Source organism: Toxorhynchites rutilus, chromosome 2 (genome assembly GCF_029784135.1).
Source record: "Toxorhynchites rutilus septentrionalis strain SRP chromosome 2, ASM2978413v1, whole genome shotgun sequence".
NCBI classification, from domain to species: domain Eukaryota; kingdom Metazoa; phylum Arthropoda; class Insecta; order Diptera; family Culicidae; genus Toxorhynchites; species Toxorhynchites rutilus.
The window spans coordinates 316,967,654-316,993,254 of record NC_073745.1 but is presented as its reverse complement, the minus strand read 5'-3'; the positions used below and the strand labels follow the sequence as shown (position 1 = coordinate 316,993,254).

Sequence of the window (25,601 nt, the reverse complement as noted above, 5' to 3'; positions counted from 1 at the left end):
AGGAAGAAAAGAACTGTGAGAACACCAAAACTATTAGTAATATCTTGACTAATATTGCGAACATTTTTGAAAACTGCAAGCCGTAGGAGACATATTCCCACAACTTCCAATGCATAATACTTAACTTTAGTACAAATAGTTATTATTTGTAAGATTGTTTGATGTGTAAATAGCCATCAAATAACACCTCAGAAAAAATCTCATGCCCAGCATTATACAGAACTTCTAAAATTGTAAATATTGGATAGAATGATTCTTTATAGTCTTGCCAGATGAGTCATTACTAATTTTGAACATATTTTTTTTCATTCGAATTTCAATATTTTCGAATTAATCTCTTATTTACTGAGTGGAGGTGAGAATGGGTCAAGCACAAAATTGAATTCCATGAAAAACCGATATAGTGATTGTCAGATTTTCATGAAAATTGGTTGTCATCGTAACATATTAGACCCGTATTTTTTATTTTTTCATCAGAGTGGCCATTTCCATTTTATGGTGGTACGAAAAATCAAATTTTCCCCCTTTTTTCCAAAAATGACCTTTTTTAAAAAGTCATAACTTTTGAACTACTGGACCGATTTAGATGATCGATGTATCAAATTAAAGTTAATGAGCTAGTTATGTTATGCTTTCGGAACTAAGGTCACCATATTTTTTATATTTTTTCTTGAAAGCTGAGGTAAATAACATATCCGAATATCAGAGAGGTGTTTTTTTTTTCGTTTCGAGTGATTTTTCAAAGTTATCATGTATTCGTTCAATATTCCTATCCGACTGGACTACATCTATGCTACTAGAATCCAATTTTTATGCATATGTGGTATTTCATGTGGATTCAAATTAGTATAGCGATCATCTGAATCGGCCCGGTAATTTTAAAGTTATGAATTTATCAAAAAAAGTCATTTTTGAAAAAAAAAAAAAAAAAAGGGCAAAATGATTTTTCGGACCATCGGTTAATTTTGAAAAATCATAGCTCAAGAACAGAAAATAACGCATCTCGGAATTTTGGATATGTTATCTAAAAAATTCTTAGCCTTCAAGAAAAAATATAGAAAAAATATAGCGCCCTTGGTCCCGAGACAATGCAAACTAATATAATATAAAATATGTAATATGAAAAAATACAATCAATAGTTACAAGACCAAAATCTAAAATTTCAGCAAGTATAATATTTTTGGAAAAGAGGCTAGCTAATAAATTTGATATGTCGATCATCCGAATCGGTGCAGTAGTTCGAAAGTTGTGAGTTTTTAGAAAAAGTAATTTTTGGGAAAAATTATCATCCTAATGATAAAAAATACGGGTCTAATGTTTTGCGATGAAAAACAAAACTACCACTTTTCACGAAAATCTGTGAACCTCTAAATCGGTTTGACATGGAATGTCTGTATATAAACATTTCCATCGCACCTCTAGATGGATTGTCACTATTTTCGTTATTGCGATAACACGAACACTAGGGTGGCAGCGAAAATGGTCATGTAAAATTTCAAAAACCGTCCATGTAAATTTTGTTTATTGACCCAAAAAATGACCTGTGCAAAGTTTCAGCTCAAGCGGATATGATTTAGGGGTGCCTCAAAGCGCTCAATGTTTTGATTTTTTGATCCTCGAAAATCTTCCAAGGAAGGGAGGGGGTGCTAAAGGAAATTTGAAAAATCGAAATTTTATTTTCGATGTCAAATGACTTAAAAACGCATGAAACGTCGAGATCTGGTGCCATCTCGAAAAAAAAAATTTGCCGAAAATCGACTGAGTGGTCAAAAAATCAAAATTTGAGTGCTTTGAGGCACCTCTAAATCATGTCCACTTGAGCTGAAATTTTGCACAGGTCATTTTTTTTGGGCCTATAAACAAAATGAATATAATTATTTTGTTTTCATACCTTCATTGCCTTCAAAAAGTCTCAAAAGGTCGATTTTGGGCCAATAAACAAATTGTACATGGTCGGTTTTTGAAATTAGAATACCCTCCACTGACCCCCACACCAATAAGCTCATAGGGAGCCCACTGGTAGTGGACACTTACTAACAGATAAAGAAAAAAAAAACAATAATAATTTAGGAAAACGCGGAGAGTAAACTATTAACTAATAAACTAAACTTAGTGAAATCCCAGTGGAACTTAGTTCCTTTGAAGGGATTCACTTAAGATAGGAAACAAAAAAAAAATAAAAATAAAGTATAAACAAAACGGTGATAACATTAATGACTTTAGAGACTATTTTGAATCAATTTAAAATTATATAACAATGAAAAAAATAAAAAAAATTAAAAAAATCAGAATGGTAAAGTCTAAATTCTAAATTGGTTGGCACATTTAAAGAATGTATTCATTAACGTTCCTGATTATATGATGTTTCAGCTTACTTTTGAAAATATTGTTATTGGTTATTGATTTCAAATCATTGGGAAGTAAATTGTATTTTAATGTGAAACCCAAGTTTGTGTATGCTCTACTTCTTGTTAACTCATTTGCATTTCTCGTATTCGGAGTTGAAAAATTTATGTTATGATGGAAATTACGATTATGCAATGTATTATGTACAAACATAATAGTTTGAGTATCACACAATCCTAAATTAGGAATAATTCTGTGGTGTACTAGTGTAGTGTAAATCGAAATTGTCGGATATCGGAACGGTAGATTAAAGATTACTTTCACACATCTGTTCTGAAGTGTTTGGATTTTTTTTTAGTTTTGATTTGGCAGCATGACCCCACACAACGATTAAATATTGGAGTATGGAATGAATACATGCGAAATAAAAACGCAGCAGCGCTTCTTTAGGCACAAAACAACGTACTCTTTTCATGAGACCACATAGAGTTGAAACTTTTCTCGATAGATGATTTATATGAGTGTCCCATGAAAGACAAGAATCTAAGTGTAGCCCTAAATATTTCAAAGATGTGACCTTCTCAATTGACATGTTCCTGACAGACGGATCGAGATGTTGACAGATTTTCTTGCGTGGCGAATGATAAACCATATATTTTATATGTGAGATGATTACCACTAAAATATTCCATGAGAACCGCTAGATCTGATTCCATATCAGCTACAATGGATTCAACTTTAGGATGACGGTAAAATAAAGCTGAATCATCTGCAAAAAGTCTCGGTATACCATGTAGTTTTAAATTTCCTAAATCATTGATGAACATCAAAAAGAATAAAGGACCTATGTTATTTCCTTGAGGAACTCCCATGCCAATTGGGCGTAAGTCACTGCGAACACCATTAAACATAACGAATTGTTTTCGATCAGATAGGTAGCTTTTCATCAAATCATTAGCAACTCCTCTAATACCATATCTTTCAAGTTTTTTAAGCAAAATTACATGATCTAAAGTGTCAAAAGCTTTTTTAAGATCGATAAATAAGCCACCTACGATCTTTTTTTGATCAATTTCACAGATCAGTTCATCAACGAGCTCGATAATAGCGGTCATTGTTCCACAGCCTTCTCGAAAACCATATTGATATTCGTACATAGCATTGTTTATACGCAAAAAGCTTACAAGCCGTGAAGTTAACAGCTTTTCCAAAATTTTATTGAGAACAGGTAATGTTGAAATCGGTCGATAATTCGAAGGATCGCAGGAGTCGCCGGATTTAAACACTGGTGTAACTTTGGCGATTTTCAAAGCATTTGGATAAATTCCAGTTACGATTATTTTATTAAAAATTTTTGAAATAATCTCAGAAAACTGATCTGTGTTTGCTTTTATCAGTTTAGCTGTAAAATTATCATAGCCTTTGCTTTTCTTAACGTCGAGCTGACTTATTAGACTGACTTCGTTCACGCTAGCGGGTCTCAAAAAAATAGAGCTGCTTATACATTTTAAAGGTTTGAGATAGTCCAAATTATTTATTGGTAATTTACTGGCCAAATTATTGCCAATACTGGAAAAATATCAATTAAGCACTTCAGCAACCTCTTTATCAGAAACTATGGTTCTCCCATCAACTTTTAATTTGATTTGTTCTCTAGGTTTAACGCGACCAAAAATTTCGTTCAGTTTTTTCCATACATTGGAATGACTTGAGCCATCAAGTATATTTACATAATATTCTTTTTTACATCGTGTCTTTAGAATTTTAACTTTTTTGGATACGTGAACAAGCATATCCCTAGCGCGTGCATTGTTGGAACTGATTTTCACTTTTTCTAGATACTTGTTTTGTTTTTTATTTGTATTAACTTCCAAAGGCTATAAGTCATCCATGGACAGTTCTCTCCTTTTATTGTAACAATTTTTGTAACAGTTTTTGTACATTCAGCCAACAAGTTATTATATGTAGTTAAAAGAGTGTCTAGAGTAGCATCAATATCATCAGTAACTTCAAAGTCATTAAAAAAAACTGATTCTCAAGTTTAGCATGATCAACAATGTCCATTTTTAACACTTGTTGACTTTTTGCATTATCCAAAGGAATAGATGAAATAATGGGAAGGTGGTCACTAAGATCGTTAAAGATAGTATGATTTTGTATGTTCACAGCAAGATTGATCGGACGTATAAAATGATCTAAAGTATTATGACTTGCTGGACGAGTTGGGTGCGTATTTGCACATATATAACCATAAGATTCTAATAAATTTGTGTACTTTATTACTACGCTATTGTTCTTTACATTTATTGGAAAATTACAATCACCACTTCCATGTACCTATTATGGTAATAGTGTTCCTGGAGTACTAACACTATGGTACTAAGTGTACCTGTTATGGTAATAGTTGGTGTCACATGGGAAAAGTATTATTAGAATTCAAATAATACTTCGATATTAATTTTTAAATAAAACTATGCCTCTAAATCTTATTCCTAGTATACAGTACTATGTCGTTGATTCTCTACTCCACAAAAATTATGGGAACGGAGCGCAAAGTCGAAGTTTTTAAGTGAATCTAGAAACGCTGTAACCTTGTGAAAGACCAACGCATGAAGATGGGATATACATCATTTTGAAGCTTCAAGTTTTGAGGTGTAAAACTTGAATGCATCATTTTTTTTTGTGTGTAGGTGTGGTGGGTAACAATACTGGAAAAAAATAGTTTTTTTCTGTATTATTCAAGATTTTGTAGATTAACGCAGTGTTTTATTAACCAAGTCAATAGTACATCCAATTAACCTTTTTGTATGGAGCTTTCCGAAAATTATCTAATGATATGGATACACTCGAAAGGTAAATCTTTGGCATCTTTATTTGAATATGATTTCCGTCATATGGCTATCTCTGCTGGTTCTCGGCTAAAAAACTACTGTGGTGACCACATTCAGTTGTTACGTTTTGGTCAGCATATTTGTTGAAGAAAAATAAGCCAATAACTCTGATACGTGTTATTCTATAGAATATAAGTTGCATGAACTGATTTTTTTAGTAAAGTGGACGCAATGAGTTTCTCGAACTGAAACATGGTTTTTCACAACAAAAAAAGGTGTACAATTTGCAGGCGTAGTTCAGCTGCTAGTCTATTCCTAATGGAATGGCAAATCAAACTCAACAGAAAACAAGCCATAAGTTTCGAAATGACGCACGTATCGAAGTGTTTAACATAATGTTTTATACCTCTGTAAAAAAAAATATTAACCATTATTAAACCATTATTCGGAGTCCACTATCAATGCCAATCGATCAATAACCTGAATTTGTACAGTCTCCCGTCATTTCTTTCCGTAAATGTTTGCATTTGCTAAATGTGTCCTCTTCTCTTGGGCTCAGGTAAAACGAGATATGGTCCAAATCAAGCATGAGCTCGATACCGTGCAGCAGGTGAAGGAGGAGATCGAGGAGCTGCGGGAGTACGTGGACCGGCTGGAGGAGCATACTCATCGGCGAAAATTACGTTTACTAGAGCAAGTCAGTACCAGTTGAACTATTTTTTCGTTTCGTTTTCGTTTCATTTTTCGGTTTGTATTTCTTTTTTTTTCTTTCTTTTTCATTTCAAAGGTTTTGTTGCAATCCGGCGGCCATCGCAAGAAATACGATGTTAGTGTGGGTGGACATGTTTTCATTTCGCCTTTTCCAGTCATTTATATTGATTTACACATCTTTTGTGTTGTTATTGTTGTAGCGGTATTCTTCTTTTTTTCTTGCAGACACGGATTTGTTATTTACGATTCTGTTTCCTGGTGGAACACTCCAATTTGTTTGAATTTGCCTAATAAAGATTTATTTCCCCCTATTTTGGGAATTGATTGTTTTATTTTCGAATCAGACTTTCGCTTTTTAACGTGGTGAATTGAGCCGGAGACTGACGTATATTGTTTGTTTGTTTTTCCTAGGGTTTGACGTTCTTCCTGTCGTACTCCATCTTTGCGGCGGTCCTCGGAATGCTGCAGTTTGGGTACAACACCGGCGTTATCAATGCGCCCGAGGTCAACATCGAAAACTTCATGAAGGACGTGTACAAAGACCGGTACGGGGAGGACATCAGCGAGGAGTTCATCCAGAAGCTCTACTCCGTGGCGGTGTCAATATTTGCCATCGGAGGCATGCTCGGAGGTTTTAGCGGAGGCTGGATAGCGAACAGATTCGGCAGGTAAGACCTGGTGGGAGTGGGGAAGGTGCACTGATGCATTTAATAACGCGTTGTCAACACCTATTTCCGTGGATGATGGAACCGCTAACACCATCCTCGATGGATGCATTTCTGCTACATAGTGGCAAAGTTGGGGGAGATAGACAGAGATACAGCGATATCGACGCGTATGCGCGTAAATCAAATATTAGATAATCATGACCTGGAAAATTTGCATAATTTGCAACGCCACATTGCCACCATTCAGCCTTGAATGACGAAACGCTGTAATCATAACAAGCATAATGATGAATTCTTGCCTCGTCAGAATAGTTTGTGTGCAAAGATCAGCAGCGCGCGTATCACATTCCACATGTTTGAATATTATTTGAAATCCATAAATTTACATACGTCGAGGGCAGCTCAAATGCATACAGAGCTAATTTATGGAGATCAAGATTTGTCACACCGTAAATAATTTATTGTTTTGTATCCGGCGAGTCCTATTCAGCGAATTTTTACGATCAGCGATGGTGTGATAGCTTCCCTTCGCTGTCCGGTTATTATTGAACTAAATTGTGTTTTTTTCCCTTATTTTATTTCCTCCAGGAAAGGGGGTCTGCTACTTAACAACGTGCTCGGCATCACGGGTGCATGCCTGATGGGATTCACGAAGATGAGTCATTCCTATGAAATTCTATTCCTCGGACGATTTATAATTGGTGTCAATTGTGGTGAGTGCCCTCTGTCAAATTGGGCCCTGGAACTCTGATCTGATGTGTCTTAATTTTTTTCTGCTCTATTCGCACAGGCTTAAACACATCATTAGTACCAATGTATATATCTGAAATTGCTCCATTAAATTTAAGAGGTGGTTTAGGTACCGTTAACCAATTGGCTGTGACAGTAGGATTATTATTATCACAAGTACTGGGTATAGAACAAATTTTAGGAACTAATGATGGCTGGCCCGTGCTGTTAGGGCTCGCCATCTGTCCAGCTGTATTACAATTACTACTCTTACCTATTTGTCCCGAGTCACCTAGATATTTACTTATTACGAAACAGTGGGAGGAGGAAGCGCGAAAGGGTAGGTCCTACTGTCCACTATCACTGCGTGCAACATTGTTCAACATCTGATTTATGTTCCTCTCCATCCTCTTGAGTGTAGCTCTCCGGAGGCTGAGGGCATCCAACCAGGTGGAGGAAGACATCGAAGAGATGCGGGCCGAGGAGCGAGCGCAGCAATCCGAAAGCAGCATATCGACGATCGAGCTGATATGTTCCACGACGCTGCGTCCGCCACTCATCATCGGAATTGTGATGCAGCTGAGTCAACAGTTTAGTGGAATTAATGCCGTGAGTATTAGAACTTTCTTCGCGATATCTACAAGGCGTCTCCACCATGATCGGAACTAATGTTGGGAAAGTGATTTCACCAATTTGAGGACTGTCTTGCGCGATCCAACGTCAAATGTTTTCCGATAGCATTTGAATGCCTTATTCACATTCGATTTTGGAAATTTGAGAGCCTTGGCGATAATTTCCATAATATTATAATAAAAAAAAATCAGCAACACTTTTGGAATTGTATAGCCATATGGTTTAATGAAAGTCAGAAATACGTGTTTCAAGTAATTAAATAACATGATGTGCAAATTTTCATTCAAATTTTAATATTTAAAAACCGGCTTCGTGTCTTCTAATCTGCTAGAGATTACACCAACGAGTTTGGGATACAAATTATGGCCCTAATTTGAAGTCGCCACCAGACGTCGACACCATCGCGAATTACCAATTTACCACCATTTGACATATCGTGATGTCGATGATGAACTTTTACATCAGAGGGATAGTGAGATATGCCATGACGGTAGGTAGAGTGAGATAGCGATAATCGTGTCATACACCTGGGAAAAAGTGAAAGATGTTGAACGTTAAAAACACTTCAGTTAAAAGATGGATTTGATTCCAAATACACAAATTAATAGGGAATATCCCCAGCTATGCATCAGCAAGCCATGGAATAAATGTGACGTAAAATTTTCCTCATAACGAATATTGCAGATTTTCTTTGTGATTTTTGCTGGTAAGCCATTTCAGTGTTTGGAAGACTATTTCCGGAAGAAGTTGTGAAGTAATTTGAGCCATCTGTTTAGCGAATGGAATTCTTCGAAGAAGATGTACGAATTTTGAATTTTCAAGTATTTTTCGGTGTGTGTGAAGCTTCCCGCTGTAAATATAAAACAGCTAAGTTTTTGTTTTGTGTAACTTAATTAATTAATTCATTTTATATTTTTTATATACAAATAGAATTGTTTTATCTTCTGTGAGTGTTAAGCATTTGATGCTCTTTCTTCTTTCATTTTTGTTACACAAGCAATTCTCCGAGTTTCAAAATCCAGATCTATGTGATGCGTTCTAGGTTCTAGGTTCTAGGTTCTAGGTTCACTTGCTTGAAAACTATTTTAATAACTACAAAAAGTGGGTTGGTATCGTATCAGGCTGAATGAAACTGAATTTTTCTTCAATCACCTGTTTCAATAGTATTTATGTAAAACACTGTTTTGTGGGTACTAGAAATACAGGTTTTCTAAAGTTTTCCGATATTCCTGACCTTAGAACGAATACTAAAAAAATGTTCGACAAAATGTTCTCGGCAATATCGAATTTTATATTTTTTATCTTCATTTAAAAGAATTGCAGCCTGAATGCGCCCAAAAAAGGCGACAATGGACAGTTCGTGTCATAACTTGATTTAAAACACATGCTACACTATGAAGAAAAGTTTAAATTTTATGATATATGAATTTTTACTCTGGTAATTCATTCTCAATACTTCTATGCAGTTCCATGCATTTCAAAGACAGTACTTTCGAATTTATCCGAAATCATGCACAAAATTTTGTTTCCAATGCAATAAATGCTAAAGAAAAAAAAAACAAAACAAAACACAAAAAAAAACAAAAGTTAAGTTAAGAAGTGAGATAAGTCTGCTAGAAGAAAAAAACAAAAAAACAAAAACAAATGGATAACGTAATATACGAAGCGTTAAATTTAGTTTCTCGCTAAAGTACTAATTCTTTTTGACCAATGTATGACAACTTTCGAACAGTATTATCAAATAAATGTCTTTGTGTGCTGGGACTGATACTGATATTCTTCAAGCGCTCTCCGTTAAATGCTCTCTCGCTCTCATAACGTGGGCTTGATAGAAAGCGCAACAACAACGAAACTATAACTATAATTGAATATTTTTTATGTTTTCATCATTTTTTCTAAATCTTTCTAATCTTTACGCTATGCATTATGTTGTATTTCTTTTCTTCTTTTTTCAATTTTTAAATCCAAATCATCGAAATGATGTTTCATTGTTTTCTATCTGAATTTTCGATTCAGCCTCGTAATTAGCTTTTTTAGATTTTTTTCAATTTCATAAATTTATTTCTTTTTTAATTTTTAATTTCAATTTTTACGTTTTTTGCCTTCTTTTGGTTTAGCCTAATTCATAGTTTTAAAAAAATCATAATTTAATATTTTTCCGATATATCAAGTCAATTTATTCAATTCTTTATATTTATAATAAAAACCAACTCTTTTATTTTATTTTATTTTTCATATTTTTGATTCAATCTTTTCGATTCCCCTTTTTCGATGGTTCCAACTTTTTGTTAAGATTCAATTTTTTAGAAACTTTTCTCTATAATTTAAAAATTTGGAATTATTAAAATTGCTTCAAGCTCTAATTTTTCATTTTTCGATTTATTCGTTAGTTCGTTCGAATCTTTTTTTTATTTTTTGTTTTTTTTACAGTTTTCCAGTTTCAGTAATTTCCTTTTCTTAAACTTTTACAATTTTGAAAAATAATGTTTGTGTTTTATTCAATTTCTAAAATTTATTTTTAAAAATTTAGTATTCTCTCCTTAGTTAAACCTCAATTATTGTTTTATTTCCAAATTCAAATGTTTTTCGATTTTTGGAATCACTACAATTTTACATTTTTAATATTTTGATCTTGTGCATTGAATATTTTCTATTCCCAATTTTTTTAGCGATCGCTCCAATTTTTCATTTTATTTGTTTCATCTTCTCTACTACAGGTCGGACTCGATTATATACAACTCCAAACCCTATTATGTACAGTTTAAAATTTTCTACATCAAATATGACTTGAATTAAAATTTATTAATTGTCCGTTGAGGTAAAAGTTAATTGGATATTATAACAGCAGTGCGCTAAAAATGGTGATTTTTGAAGATTTCAATTGAATTCTCACCAGTAATTGTTTATAACAATTTTACAGCGAAACTAAGAAAAATAGAAGTTGGGTGTCAAAAAACAAATAGTACAGCGGTTAGAGAGCTTTAATTTGGTTGATAGAAACAATCACATTTATTATGATTTTCAGGATAAAATTAATAACAACACTTTCAAAACCACATTTTATATGTTTTTCACTTCCAAAATGTTAGTTAATTCCACTAATTTAGATGTCCCATGTTTATTTTAGGCAGTTTTCACTTTTCTTTATAAAACGATGTTTTCATGCATAATCTTTCGGAAAAACTCAAAAACAACTTATTATTTGTTCCCAGCTTTCAAAAATCAACATCATAAAATAAACGAGAGCGAGAGATCTTTGTTTCGAAATACTGGGATTTGCTTTGCTGAGAGAACTTCATGATACACAAGCATGAGAACCAAAACGTCATGATTACTTTCGGTGCAGCACGTTTATATTCTTCTTCGCCTCGCATTCCTTCTTCGCATAGCCTCTCACGTATCATAAAGCAACAGAATCACAGGACTGATCTTACTTTGTTATTATTACTGAACCCGAGCTATAGTCTGACGCAGTGTTGCCTAGGTGAACAACAGCTAGTTTTTTTCCCAAAATATATATTTTATTAAGGCACATGTGGCGTTAGCCTGAGGGGGCGGGAGTCCAATATTTTGACAATTTTTGTCTTACAACTATGTTAGTAATATGTAACCGATTACTCGCGGTTGGCTCGAGGTTAGTATTACAAGTGTTCTCATAATTGGTATGTTGCAGTCTTCGATGCTCTGTACGTGTGCCCGACACGGGATACTTCCTATTGGGATGCAGCTGACCATTAATCAGCAACGCCCCCCTAGTTTGTACCCCATATCTAGCGTGGTGCGTCTTTCTCGCCTCGAGGAATCCAGGATAGAATGGTCACTAGCCGGCGCAATCATCAGCTCGTGTAGAGTTGTCATGAGCGGTACAACCTTTGGCTCTTGTTGCTCTTGTGGACTGCACAACCTTCGGCCCGTGTATCTGTAAAGAGTGTGTGTATGTATTGCCGCGACTAAAAAAAGTTTATCGATCGGATAGGAGGGATATGAAACGGGGGCACAACGAAGGAAACATCATTAAACGTTGACATCGGCGTTTCTGAGGAACAGGTATAGATGAAGCAGAAGATCAGGATCCGTAGCGTAGGTGATCTGGGATTCCATGGATTTTTTGTCGCATGGACAGATCAAAAATGACAGAGGAATTGCAAAAGTATGGGAAGCAAACTTGGTTGGAGATGCCTGGTGAAGGGTGCACGTCGTGGGTAAGGTACTCATGGTATAAAGACATAAAACTTGACTGAGGAGTCAGTTGGAGTAGATTTTCGAAGTTATCAATCACCAATGGATTCATGATCTTGCAACGGATGAGAAATCTGTAGGATAATTCTGTGAACCGAAGAGTAAGCGGGGGTACTCCTGCCAAAACTTCGAGACTCATCGTATGTGTCGAATGCAAACACCCCATGGCTATACGCAAGCAACGATATTGTATTCTCTCCAGCTTGAAAATATGAATCCTGGCAGCTGATCGGAAGCAAAAACTGCCATATTCTAACACTGATAATAACGTTGTTTTGTACAACTGAATGAGGTCTCCTGGATGGGCACCCTAAGCCACAGCTAGTTAGATACTCAAGGAGGGGTAGTCAGACTATATTTTTATTTTTAACACTGATATTTCTTGCGTTTGCCTATCTACTTACTTTTTGGTTCCCTTCCCCAATTCCGTTCAATTATTGCTCACTGGCGCCGAAAATATGTAAATTGAACGAAGCTGTTAGGGGGATATTCTAGTCTAGAAATTTGAAAAAAAAAGTTTTTTTTTCTTCATATTTCTGAAATTCAGACATTCAAGAATGCACCCTAGAAGGAACTTTTAGAAAATCCCAGTATTTACCAAGTTATAGCTTTGACACGAAACTTTTTTGCTAAACTAGTTTTTCTGAAATGACTCATAAGATATCTCAAGTTCTACTGAACCGATTTATTCAAAATTTGATGTGAATAAATATTTATATATCTCATGGACCAATAAAAATCATTTTTTTTAAATTTTAATATTTAAAAAAGTGCAATCGTCATGAAAATGTACAGAAAAAAAACAATTTAAATGGACGCCATTTTGTCAAGATTTTATTTTTATTTATCCGAGGGTCGTACCATCGCAGCATCTTTACTGATCCAGAATCTGTCGGTTTTTTGTTTCGGATAATCAGAAAAAGCTGGGATCGTGTACGCCATGTGGCACAACATTTTTTTCGGAACCTCTCACTTCACCAGCTTGTAACCAGTGTTGTCACACGTACAGATTAATCTGTAAAGGTACAGATTTTTTTCGTTATTTTTGGTACAGATTCTGCGCGGAACAGAGTACAGATTTTCGTCAAAAAGTTCAGATTGGTGCAGATTTTTTCAGCGGGTGAAAGTTTTTACATTTGAACAAAGCTACATTAAGGTACATGATTACTTTTACGCCGCAGTATCACTTGTGTGATACTCGAAACATTTAATGAATGACAGTATGCAATCTAAAACTGCAAAAACTATGTGTAAACACCATCAAACACACGAATGAAATGTAAAAGTGATATTTGTAGTAAATAAATGAGTATTTTTATGCTATAAAATGGATTTTTCTCTACAGCGAATATTTTCGATGGTACAGATTTACAGAAAAAGAACAGATGAGTAAGATTTTTAACCACTCTGGTACAGATTAAAATGTTGCCACACTGCTTGTAACTATTTATTTTTTAATATTTTTTCTTCGTTTAGTTTTTTGTTGTATCTTTACAAGATGAATAAACAAATAATGGATAGTGAATCATTCTTTGATTTATTTGTTCAGAGCTCGCAGAAGCATCCAAAATTCGGGCTCTTACACTAGAATAGTCTCTCAAGCAAAGAAATTGCTCGTGAGGTTCTAACTTAGACGTGGTTTTGTTCCCGCAATAGATTTGGTTTTTCTAAACCAAAACAGTTCAACATAATATCACACTTTTTAGCGTTCCCGCACTTTTGTATAATGTATAATGTTTTTTGTTATGAATCTGGCGAATCTAACGACTAATCGATTAATCGATAGTATTGAGATTATTTATCGTATCGGGTAACAAACAAGTGGATAAAACTCGATTAGTTGATGAAAAATATTGTCTCTCAAATATCGTAATGGGAGCTTCAGGTTTGATTACAAATTCAGATTTTCTGGTTCAGAGATGATGATTTAGAAATTCAAATTCTATTCTGATTTTGAATCTAAGATATGAATTTGTATGTATTGTTTGTTCAAAGATTGTGGATTCTATTGCGAATAACACAATTGCTATTCCATTACTTGCTTGACGAGTTTGAAAAAAATGTTGATAGCATTTTCAAATTTCAGAGATTTCAGCTCGGGAAGCTTCCTTCTTAGACACTCACATTCACTATTTGAAAATTCAGATAAAAAATGGGTGGGTTATATCTATGATATAACCGCAAGGTTGACGTGGGACTATCTTAGCTTAGCAATTATTTGTTTGTATTGATTAAATTTTTGATTGATTGAAACAATTTTCGATTCAATTGAATTCAATATATTTGCTTTGTGAGTAAAAGATTGTATAATGTCTTGTAAGGTCAATTCATGCATTGTGATAGATGAGGTTCTCCGTAACAAGTAAATTTAATGACAAGTCATTTTACGTTTGGTATGATGCCTAGGACGTAATATGTGAACGGAAAAATTATCAAACGATTATTTTATTTTACATTTCCCTCTGAAGTTTATCTCTTAAGTGTACGTACTTCTCGAACCGCAAATTTGCTTGATTTGATGAACTTCAAGCACTCAGTTTCGATTTTGACATGTACGTCGAACGCATATTGTTCAATCAATAGGCATTATCGCAGCAAATGGTTATCAACATTTTGCCTAATCAGCAAATATCATGCGTAGAAATTCAGTGAACAGAAGATATGAAGGCATATCCTTTAATGCAATCTTGAATAACCGAGCCAAAGCGTTGTGTTCGTACCCGCTTATTCGCGTTAGGAAAAAACACTTTTCGGAGTGCAAAAAAAAAACAAGGGTGAAGAAGTACCCCCGGCTTGCTTGAATCAACAACTTCAACTTCTACTTTTTATACTATAGAGGTTTTAAACTTGAAAGTTCATTCGCTTCTAGTGTCTGCACGTTTTTTCTAGGTTCTTAAGTTTAAGAGACCGTGTTAAGGAAACATATTCTAGTCTGCACAAAGGCAAGCGAGTACAAAAGTACTCGCAGTTTGCCTTTATTTGCAAAGCCGATTTCCCCAGACATCTCGGTTTTGAAGTCTGTGTTAGGCAAACACATTTCAGTCGAAACAAAAATGCCCCCGACTTGCATGTATTTACAAGCCGATTGCCTCAAACACCTTGGTTCTGAAGTCTGTGTTGGGGAAACACAATTCAGCCGGGACAAAAATGCCCCCGACTTACATGTAGTTGCAATGCCAATTTCCCTACGCTCCCTGGATTTAAAGCCTGTTTTAGGGAACCACATTCCAGGCGGAACAAAAAACCACCGACTTTCATGTATTTGCAATGCGATTTCTCCAACGCTGCTTGGTTTTGAAGTCTGTGTTAGGGAACACATTTCGGTGAGAACAAAAGTCCCCATACTTTCATGTATTTGTAATGCAGATTTTCCCAAGGCTGCTTGGTTTTGATGGCTGTGTTGGGGAATCTGTAAATCAAAACCAATCAAAACGAGTCAATTAGGGCGTTTAGATAACGCTTAACATTTTACTGTTATTCAATTGTTTATCTAATGAAAAACAACATTTTATTAATTGCGATAGAAGTGCAGAAATATTCCCTATCAATTGATGCAAACATCTTTCCGATCTGTTAAGAAATGTTCGAGTTATAAGCATTCGGAATCTTTCATTTTTTCATGCATGTTTTGTGTTTAGGTTTTCATTTTACCCCCATATACTCCTGTTAGACATAGTCCCACGTCAAAAATATAATTTGGGTGGGCAACTGGAAAATCAAAACGATTAGGGTGTGGCGCCAATATTACCAAACTTGTCGGACACCGGAAATGTTCGGAATGTTCGGAATGTTCGGAATTTCAGAAGCGCAAGTCTTACATGTCTATCTTGTAATGGTTTGGACCCAGGACTCGGCATGAAAATCTATTTTTAGTAATTACACAGAAGAACAAACGTATCAGGAAATTCGTTTGAAATAAGTTCGGTTCTAGATAGAATCATTATGACTCAAAGAAACGATCAAGAGCAAACAATTTCAAATAAAGGATTTTGAAACTGGAGTTCGACCTGAAAGGACGGAAGGATCAGGATCCAATAGTTTTGTCCTGGAATTCCAACATCGTAAGCCCGAACTGGATATTAATCCCACGGATCGAGTCAATACGGTGGAGTCAATCCCCGAAATGACTAGCAACTTGAGTCGCCAACGCAAACGGGATTCTCTGAACCTTGACGGGCCCGCGACGTTGAACTTCCGCTCGACAACATCCGGCCGACCACATCACACTAACACCCACACATATACATTAATAAACGAAAAAAGAAAGAACCTATTGTGTTTTGACGTAGAACTACGTCTCCCATTAAGGGTGCCGAATCAGAAAACAGGTCACGTTTTTATGAAATAAAGTTAACGTCAATAACTATTTTCGCTGCGAACGGATTTTGATGATGTACATACCATCGGAAATTCCCTAAGATTTGTTTTAATGCTATATATTACAATCCCCTGGTGTGTAAATAGTTTGAATTGATGAAAACTAGAAGCATTTCCATTTTCCCATAAATTTGTCATTTGTGAGCTTCCCTACCCATGCCGTCAATAACGAACAAATTATGATTTAAATGGGAATGGGAATGATTTAAAGACTCCGTGAACAAGGAAGAAAAGAAGAAGGAGAAAAAGAAGAACGAAGGGGAATATTTGCATAGAGCATGAATATTGGATCTCGCTGAGGCAAACATTCAGTATCGTGCTAGATACAAAGCAATGAACATCGCTTGTTCTTCCTTTTTTGCGTCATCACATGTCTTCATTTCGGATTGAGCTGTGAACGCGACCAAATTACTTACTCGCTGATGCCTCTGGCATTGCAATCATTATATCAAACTGACGCCATTCCATTAAGGTTCTGAACTACACAATAGGCTCTCATCGACTCACCAAGAAAATAATTGTTCAGCAATTTTGTATGTGATTTGGTTTCACATGACAGTAACAAAACTATCTCCACCAAGGATAACAGCTAAGCTAATCGAGATCGGAAATATTAAAAGAAAGGGCCTCTGTTGAGAAGAGCGCAAAGCGGAGGACCAGGGATCGAGGGCTTCTTGGGATTTGCCCTTCAGGCTAGTCCATTATAAGAGAGAGTAACAACGTCAGGAAATTATGTCGGTCTCTTTCGTATATTCAGAAATCTTAAAGGAGTGACAAGGATGTCATTTAAACAATTTGATTAATAAATTATGAAGAATTATATAACAAATTATGACATGAATCAAATCGATTATTAATTTAATATACTAAGCTTTTTTTATATGTCAGAATATCTAGCAATGCTTAAAAACCCCAGATGTGTTCGTTAGAATCGAAGCAGATAAGTACTTTTAGATTTTAACATATTTGATATATTTTGTTTTTATAATTCCACACAAGGAAATAAAAACATAACCATAATCGACTAACTGAAAACAACGATTATTGTGGAGATGCCGTTTTCATTCACAGTTTGCTTTACGTCAGTCATCAGAAAACACTGGAAGCTATTTCTAACCTACAATTGTCTACTCCAAACAGGTATTCTACTACTCAACATCGCTCTTCATGAGCTCAGGTCTAACGGAGGAAAGTGCTAAATTTGCCACAATAGGAATCGGTGCAATAATGGTAAATGGCCAATTACGACAGCTTCGAACCGATACATTCATCTGACCTCCCCTCAAACATAACCACACACAATGCATTCATTCTACAAAAACCGAAATCCACCCACAAAACACATCCTGTCAAACTAATGGGAACTCCTTCGAACCGTCAACCCGTCACCCGTGTTTGAGGGTGTGAGGGAACGGGAGGGAACCGAACATAACCTCAGAAACCAACTCAACACGTTTTAATTTCAATTCAACATTTATCAATTGATTTGTTTCTCTTCCCCGCCTTTCTAACGGCCGCTCTGTTCTTTTCCCCCAGGTTGTGATGACACTCGTATCAATACCACTAATGGATAGAACCGGTCGGCGAACACTGCATCTGTACGGATTAGGTGGAATGTTTATATTTTCAATATTCATAACGATATCATTTTTAATAAAGGCAAGTTTTTTTTCCATTGTTATTCCCAACAACTCATACAGAATTCAAGTGTGCGCCCGAGTTCGAGGAGCGGTTGTGACGATGTGTCACACCACCCCCCGCTCGAACCCGGGCAACCGGATAAAAGCGATGATCGTTTGGCCCACTTTCTCTCCGCCACCAGCATCAACACAAGCACCAACTTCTCGGCCACCCCCGTGCCTTCCTACACGCGACTCCGATCGCCGGAATAATAGTTTGAAAAATTAATTGAATGTTGTGGCTATTTGTGGGCGTGATGGAGGGGCGCGGGAAGAACAATAATTCCCTACGGGTACCTGACGACATGTCGACCTGTTTAGCGGGGGCGGTGGCGGGCGGTCGGAGGCTGATCCTTTGGAGTGATGCGAACGGTTGATGTGTGGCTAGGGAGGTGGCATAAATGATGTCGCTTCCGGAATGAAAACAGGGGAAAAAAATTCGGCACTCAACCGTGGCAAACTTGGTTAACCAATTGGCTAATTGTTATTGACCTATACTAGCAATGATAACTTTTTTTTTGTGGATTCGTTTTGACCTCACTAAAATTAATTCAACATATTAGGTTGTTTATCGCATTCTACTGGAACAAATACCAAATTTTAATAGTCAGGCGATTCGCAGACATCACGATTAGTTTCATTTTGGGGCAAATATGCCAATCGATCAACCGAATCAAGTGCCGATTTTTTCCCCTACAATTGATAGTTCTAACCTTTTTTCAATCTACGTTCCTATCTCTACTGTTAATATAAATGTTGGTGTTATTTTAATCATATAACTATTTGGATGATATTAATTGGTGTGGTGTTTTATGTTGTTCCCTAGTTTCAACTTTCTTTTCCCTTTTCTCCCTGTTGCCTGTCTCTCCCTCTTTGCACTCAGCTGCATGTGTGCACTCCGGCACTCGCTTATTGATGTGGATAACTTTTAACATTTCTTTTCTGTAGATTTGTGCAGCAAATTCCGTGCTGTATCTATCTTTCCCTTTCAGAAGCAGATTTTTGTGCAGAGCTTTCCCAATTTTATTTAACATATTCGCGATTTTATCGACTGGGAACGAAATATCACGGATGGTACTTTTGACGTAGTATTTCATTTACAAATCATAAGCTTCGGTAAGCTTTGGAGTTCTTCACATGTGGATTCTGAACTGATTGAGTGGGATTTTTTTGCTTGAAATTTTCATTGTCATAAAATGATCATTTTGTACGCTTTGAGCTTCACTCTTCGGTGCAGCTTATATTCAATAAATTACAAGAATTGGTTCGAAGCGATATTTGATGATTTGTTTAGATGAAAGTTCATCTGATAATATCGTCTTAATGAATCTAAATAATTATACACTCGACAAAAAATTAAAGGAGCATAGTGCGAAGTCGAAATTTTGAGGCGATCTTGAAATAGTGTAACTGAAAAATCAACCCACGAAGATGGGATGTACCTACTTTTGAAGCTACAACTTTCAAGTTTTGGAATATTCTACGAACACGTTTCTTTATGAATGTGTGTGTGTTTGTGTACATTAGGGAGCCAATTAAAATGGTCATCTCGAATTTCAAAAAGTTACCCCATAAAAATTGTTTACCACCTCGGAAAAACACCCTATGCCAAATTTCAGCTCAATCGGACTTAAGGGAGAGTGGAGCAAAGCGGACGAAGTTTGAGTTTTTTGAAAATCAAAAAATCACCCAAGGAAGGTGTGAAGGAAATCGGGGATTTCGAAATTTTTTTTGATGCCAAATGTCTCAAAATTGCATGAAACGTCGAGATCTAGTGTCATCTCGAAAAAAGACTATCTGATTGGCTTTAATTTTATGTGTCGATCATCTTAATCGGTCTAGTAGTTCTAAAGTTTTGAATATTTGTGTTTGAAAAAAGAGGACAAAATTGACTTTTCGAACCATCAAACTTTGAAAAATAATAACTCAAAAACGAAAAAAACGCCTCTCTGGTTTCGACATATGTTATGTGAAAAATCCTCAGCTTTAAAGAAAAAATAATATAGCGCCTTTGGTCCCGAGACCATGAAAACAATGAAAAGTCACAGGCGGGTTGTGTCCGAGACACGACCGCATAATTGACGTAGGATACCGTTAAGCTATCTGTTGATTTTGGATATGTTGGAAAAATTACATCGGTAAACTCTTTGATTATGATTTGGTGGCCCTGAAAAGGGCCGTATTTCTTTGTTGTTCGGTATTGTTTGTTCACTCCACCGAGTGATGATGATAGAAGTATGGTAAACAGTCGTTAGATGGTGCATATCAGATAAAAGATGCCGAAGTGGAACGAGATATGACGAAAACCGCCCTCTGTGGTCCTAGACGAGATGCCTCCTGTGTTATGTATGGATAAAATAAAGAAAAAAATCTCACCAATATAATAAAAGATAATTATCAATACCGAACGCAATTATCAATTTTTCTCATCAGTAAAAACTTGTTACTTTCATATAGTAATTTCTTTTATAATTTTTTACTTTGTGGGTGTTTATTCGTGGGTGTTCATTCGTGGGTGTTTATTCAACCCAATGCGAGTCTAACAACACCTATACTATCCTATATGAAGAGCATATGGGGAATCACTTTTTCTAATATTTCTTCACTTTTCCAATTTTTCTCGCCGTATAAACTTTCCTTGGGTGAAAATGAACAGAACAAAACAGACAGCGTGCTTGATTATTATTTATGAAAATTGAAATAAACAGTTTCATATATCAAGTCATATTCAACACAACTGCTACCATATACAATTTTACACTAACACTTGTGCTACATTTTTCACAATACACGATCGGCCATTGATATGAAATTTCACGAAGCAACCAACATTAAAGTTCATCATTTAAATTGTATTTGCTAGAATTAATCGTATCACTCACCTTACTTGCAATATAAAAATACCCCCGACTATATTTTCAATGCCGAATTCACCCGGGCACCTTGGCTTTGATGTCTCTGTTCAGGAACACTTTTCGGTAGGAGCAAAAGTTCCCCCTACTTTCATGTATTTGCAATGTCGATTTCCTCCAGGCAGTTTGATGTCTCTGTTAGGGAACACATTTTGGTGGAAGCAAAAGCTCCCCTTTCTTTCATGTACAGGCAAACGTTTTTTTGTGCGGTGGGTAAGGATCGCATAAAAAATCGTGCAAAACTTCACCAGTAGCTTTAAAAAACCGTGTTCGGTACACATTTTGAAAAAAAACCTTCTTTTTTTGCGGTAGATAGGGACCGCATAAAAACAGTTTCCCACAAGAAAATAACTCAAATCCACGCCGTTGAATTTCCTTTTGTATCCCTACTTTGCGTCGGGACAGTTTGCCTTTTCGGTTGCGCGTGGCTGTTTGGTGCTTTTAGTTACATGCCGAAACGTGATGATGTTAGATATCATGTCATGCAAAAACTTAGAAAAACTTAGAGCATTCGATGGGAGGAGGGGAATGATTTCAGAAGTAGATAATTGAGACGCAAATATGCTTTTTAGCACTGAAATGCATATAAACTATCGAAAAAAACTAAATGGACGATAACTTCGTCAAATACGCTTCTTTTCATATATCGCACAAAAAAACACACCAGAACAGAAAAACCGCACAAAAACAGGTTTTACTGTATTTTCAATGCCGATTTCTCCCAGGCTGCTTAGTTTTGATGTCTCTGTTAGGGAACCGTCGCATGTGTCGTCAATTTCAAACAACCAAAAGAGGGTATTTCCGTAAGGATACGGGTTGCGATTTTTCAATTGTTCGATAGTTAGTTTCATGACATACAGGGTTTTCCATTTCGGGCTTCCGAAAGTATACAGCCCTGCGCTGATAACCATTTGACATAGCTGTCGACCAAAGAGTCATATCGTTAGTTGAATGTCTGCCATTTTACAATATGGATCGTTTTAGCATCGCACAACGTGTTAATTTTGTTAAATTATACTATAAAAATGATGAAAAACCGGCAAATGTTTTTCGAGCATTACGGACGGATTTTGGTCGTCATGGGCGGCCTACAGAGCACACAATCGCTAATGTAGTGCGTAAATTCGAACAAACTGGATCCGTAGCGGATATTGTGAAATCTGTGCATCATCGTACTGTGCGTTCGGCCGAAAATATTGCTGCTGTTGCTGCCAGTGTGGAGGATGACCCGAATGTCTCGATTCCACGGCGTGCTCAGCAGTTGGGCTTGTTAAACACATCATTGTGGCGAATTTTGCATTTGGACTTGCACCTACATCCATATAAAGTTCAACTGGTACAAAAATTAGAGCGTGGTGACCATGGAATGCGTCGGGCATACGTCGATTGGGTGAACGAACAACAGCAGCAAAATGCTGAATTTTCGCATCAAATTTTCTTCAGCGATGGGGCACATTTCAAGCTCGGTGGCTATGTGAACACCCAAAATTTCCATATATGGGGCTCAGAAAATCCACACGTGATTATTGAGAGGCCATTGCATCCGCCAAAAGTCACTGTTTGGTGCGCATTATGGTCTGGTGGAGTCATCGGACCGTATTTCTTTGAAAATGAGAACGGCGAGACGGTAACTGTGAATGGTGAGCGCTATGGCCGCATGTTAACCGATTTTTTTTTGCCACAAATTGAAGATATGGATACGGATGACATGTGGTTTCAGCAGGACGGCGCCACGTGCCACACAACACGACCGAACATGGCCATATTGCGAACGAAATTTGAGGGACGCATAATTTCGCGTTTTGGTGATGCCAATTGGCCGTCCAGATCATGCGATTTGAACCCGCTAGACTTTTTTTTTTGTGGGGTTATGCGAAAGACCGTGTCTATGCCAACTCTCCGCAAACTCTTGAACATTTGAAAGACAACATTCGTGAAGTTATGACCGAGATACCGCCCCATATGAGCCGAAAAGTCATCGAAAATTACCTGTTCCGGATCAAGGTGTGCGAGGAAGCCCTAGGTGGACATTTGAATGATGTTGTATTTCACACATAATGGCATAAACCAAACTTTAATTTGAAATAAAAGTTTCATCGAAATTCGAATTCTAAGTATGTTTTATTTCAATTTACTTTCGGAATTTAAAGTTGGAAAACCTATTCTATATATTTTAAAATATTTTCTTTATTATATAATATTAAAATATATTTTCTATATTTTTAAAATATTTTCTTTAATATAAAAAAAATTTATGGAGTGCCGAAATCGATTGACGCAAAAATTTCATTAATCGATCATGAAATGACTGAGCAATAAGCGTTTGAAATTGGATAATTTTCACGATGTGCTCGATTTTCGATTTCCAATTTGTACCCCAATATGTTCCCGAAAGACGTAATCCTACGTCAAAAACGAATACAATCAATAATAACGAGAGCAGAATTCGAATTTTCGCATTTTTGGAAAAACAGGAAAAAGTTAATATTTCGGACAACCCTAAAATGGAAATGGTCACCCTAATGAAAAAAATGAAAAAATACGGGTCAAATGTTTTGCGATAAAAAACAAAACTACCAATATTCACGAAAATCTCAGAACCACTACATCGGTTTCGAGATAACAATAAATCTCGACATGTAATGCAATTTTAAGACATTAGGCATCAAAAATTTTAAAAACCCCGATTTTCGATGGTCCTTCGTTTTTCAAAAAACTCAAACTTTAACATCTGCGAAACTAGTAAATGAAGTCCAAAAAAGCTAATATTTTGCATAGTGAATATTATCGTGCAAATCAAGATTTTGCAGCAGGCTCCGAATGAAAAATCGAGATAACTATTTGTATTGGCACCAAAAACCATACTCCATATTCCAAAAAAAAAAACTGAGTCCCGGAGTGTCGAATTTTGACAAAAAAATTCGAGATGAAACTAGATCTCGACGTTGCAGTTTCAAGACATTTTTTTTATAATTTTTTTTTGTGATTTTTCGATTTTCAAAAACCTCAACCTTTGACCGCCTTGCGCCACTCTCCCTTAAGTCCGATTGAACTGATATTTTGCATAAGGTATTTTTTCGAGGGGGTGAACATTTTTTATGGGGTAACTTTTTGAAATACGAGATGACCATTTTCGGTGGCACCCTAGTGTACACACATACAACCTCATCTTGATGCTTTAACAGGTTGTCAAGATATTGTTATTAAGGTTGGGTAAATACCAAGATGTCAACTACGCGTTTAGGAATTTCGCTCCAAAATATTAAAAATCTTATTTGAAAAAAGTATAGAAGCACTTATGGTAGCGGAAACAATATATTTACTATATGAGTACACTTACGAAAACTTCATAATTGAAATGATTTGACTTAACACTATTAAAAAAAAAGATGCTGTAAAAAACCTAGGTACATTTATAAGAATTTCTCCCACTGCATCTCACATACTCGTGAAATAATCGACTGGGAACAAGACAACATATAGGGGAAGTGGGGGCATAGTGGTCACCCTAAGGAATATGCCCATTTCCAGCGTCCACATGCCGCCACAATTCCCGTTTTTCTTAGAATATTATAGTTCAACTCATTATTGTTCAAGATAGCATACGAATATTACTATAAAAATTCAAAATACTACGTTTTTCATCATTAAAAAAAGGTGAAAATCGATTTTTTTGTTTGTTTGAGGTAAAATGGTCACCTAGTGGGGGCAAAGTGGCCCCTCACACATATCAAGTGAACAGTCGTCAAACTGATGATTTGTCCAATATATCAGATTGAATAAACTAAATTTCACGAGAAATCCCTTAGAAACCATGCGCACAGAAGTACGGCCGAATGGCTATCGAGAGAGCAATTTCAGTTTTTATTTGTATTTTGACAAGCGACAGCTCTATTGAAGTACAGGTTGCCTCAAAAAGTCAATACATTCTTCAAACATATGGTGACTATCAATATGGCATCTATATTCAATAGTTATGCTATCAAACAAGCAGGTTACCACTTTGCCCCCCATGACCAATTTGCCCCCACTACCCCTACAAGAATAAAACACGGATAGTATTTTTGGCGTAGTATTTCATTTATAAATTATAAGCTTGAGTGGTATTAGTTTTAACAAATAATTTGGATGAACTGATTGTGTGGGCTTTTTTTACTTGAGACATTCGTTCTCATAGAATGATCGTTGAGATCCACTTTTAGGCGCAACTTATATTCAATGAAATGTGCTAATTTCAGTTGGCTCGAAGCAATATTGAACTAAGTGCAAAGGTGAGCTGTATTACGATGCTTGCAAAACCTGCAATCCAGGCTAAACATACTTTTCCGCAATAACGTCAATCAAAAATAAACCAAGTGTGACAGCAATGATAAAAACGGAATAGTTCTTCGCGTGCCTCAACTTTCTTGTTAGTGTAGTAATTGAGAAGAGCACAAGCTGTCTCCACGTATCCTTACACTGCCACCGAGCAAAGT

The 25,601-nt window shown here is 36.0% G+C and overlaps 1 protein-coding gene across 23 annotated transcripts in view; it reads left to right on the top strand.

Moving 5' to 3' along the window:
* LOC129765026 (glucose transporter type 1) overlaps positions 1-25,601 on the top strand; it is a 647,147-nt gene that overhangs the window by 491,998 nt on the left and 129,548 nt on the right. For 22 of the 23 annotated variants that reach the window (XR_008741328.1, XR_008741330.1, XR_008741327.1 and 19 more), the window contains 7 exons: positions 5,738-5,875; positions 6,301-6,557; positions 7,146-7,270; positions 7,348-7,626; positions 7,708-7,895; positions 17,676-17,765; positions 18,072-18,194. Coding sequence is in view for 19 of the 23 variants with exons in the window: in XM_055764813.1 (XP_055620788.1) it covers positions 5,738-5,875; positions 6,301-6,557; positions 7,146-7,270; positions 7,348-7,626; positions 7,708-7,895; positions 17,676-17,765; positions 18,072-18,194 (1,200 nt within the window). In the remaining 4 variants the exon portion in view is untranslated. The remainder of the gene's footprint in view (positions 1-5,737; positions 5,876-6,300; positions 6,558-7,145; positions 7,271-7,347; positions 7,627-7,707; positions 7,896-17,675; positions 17,766-18,071; positions 18,195-25,601) is intronic. The other variant, XM_055764832.1, reaches the window with a different exon arrangement.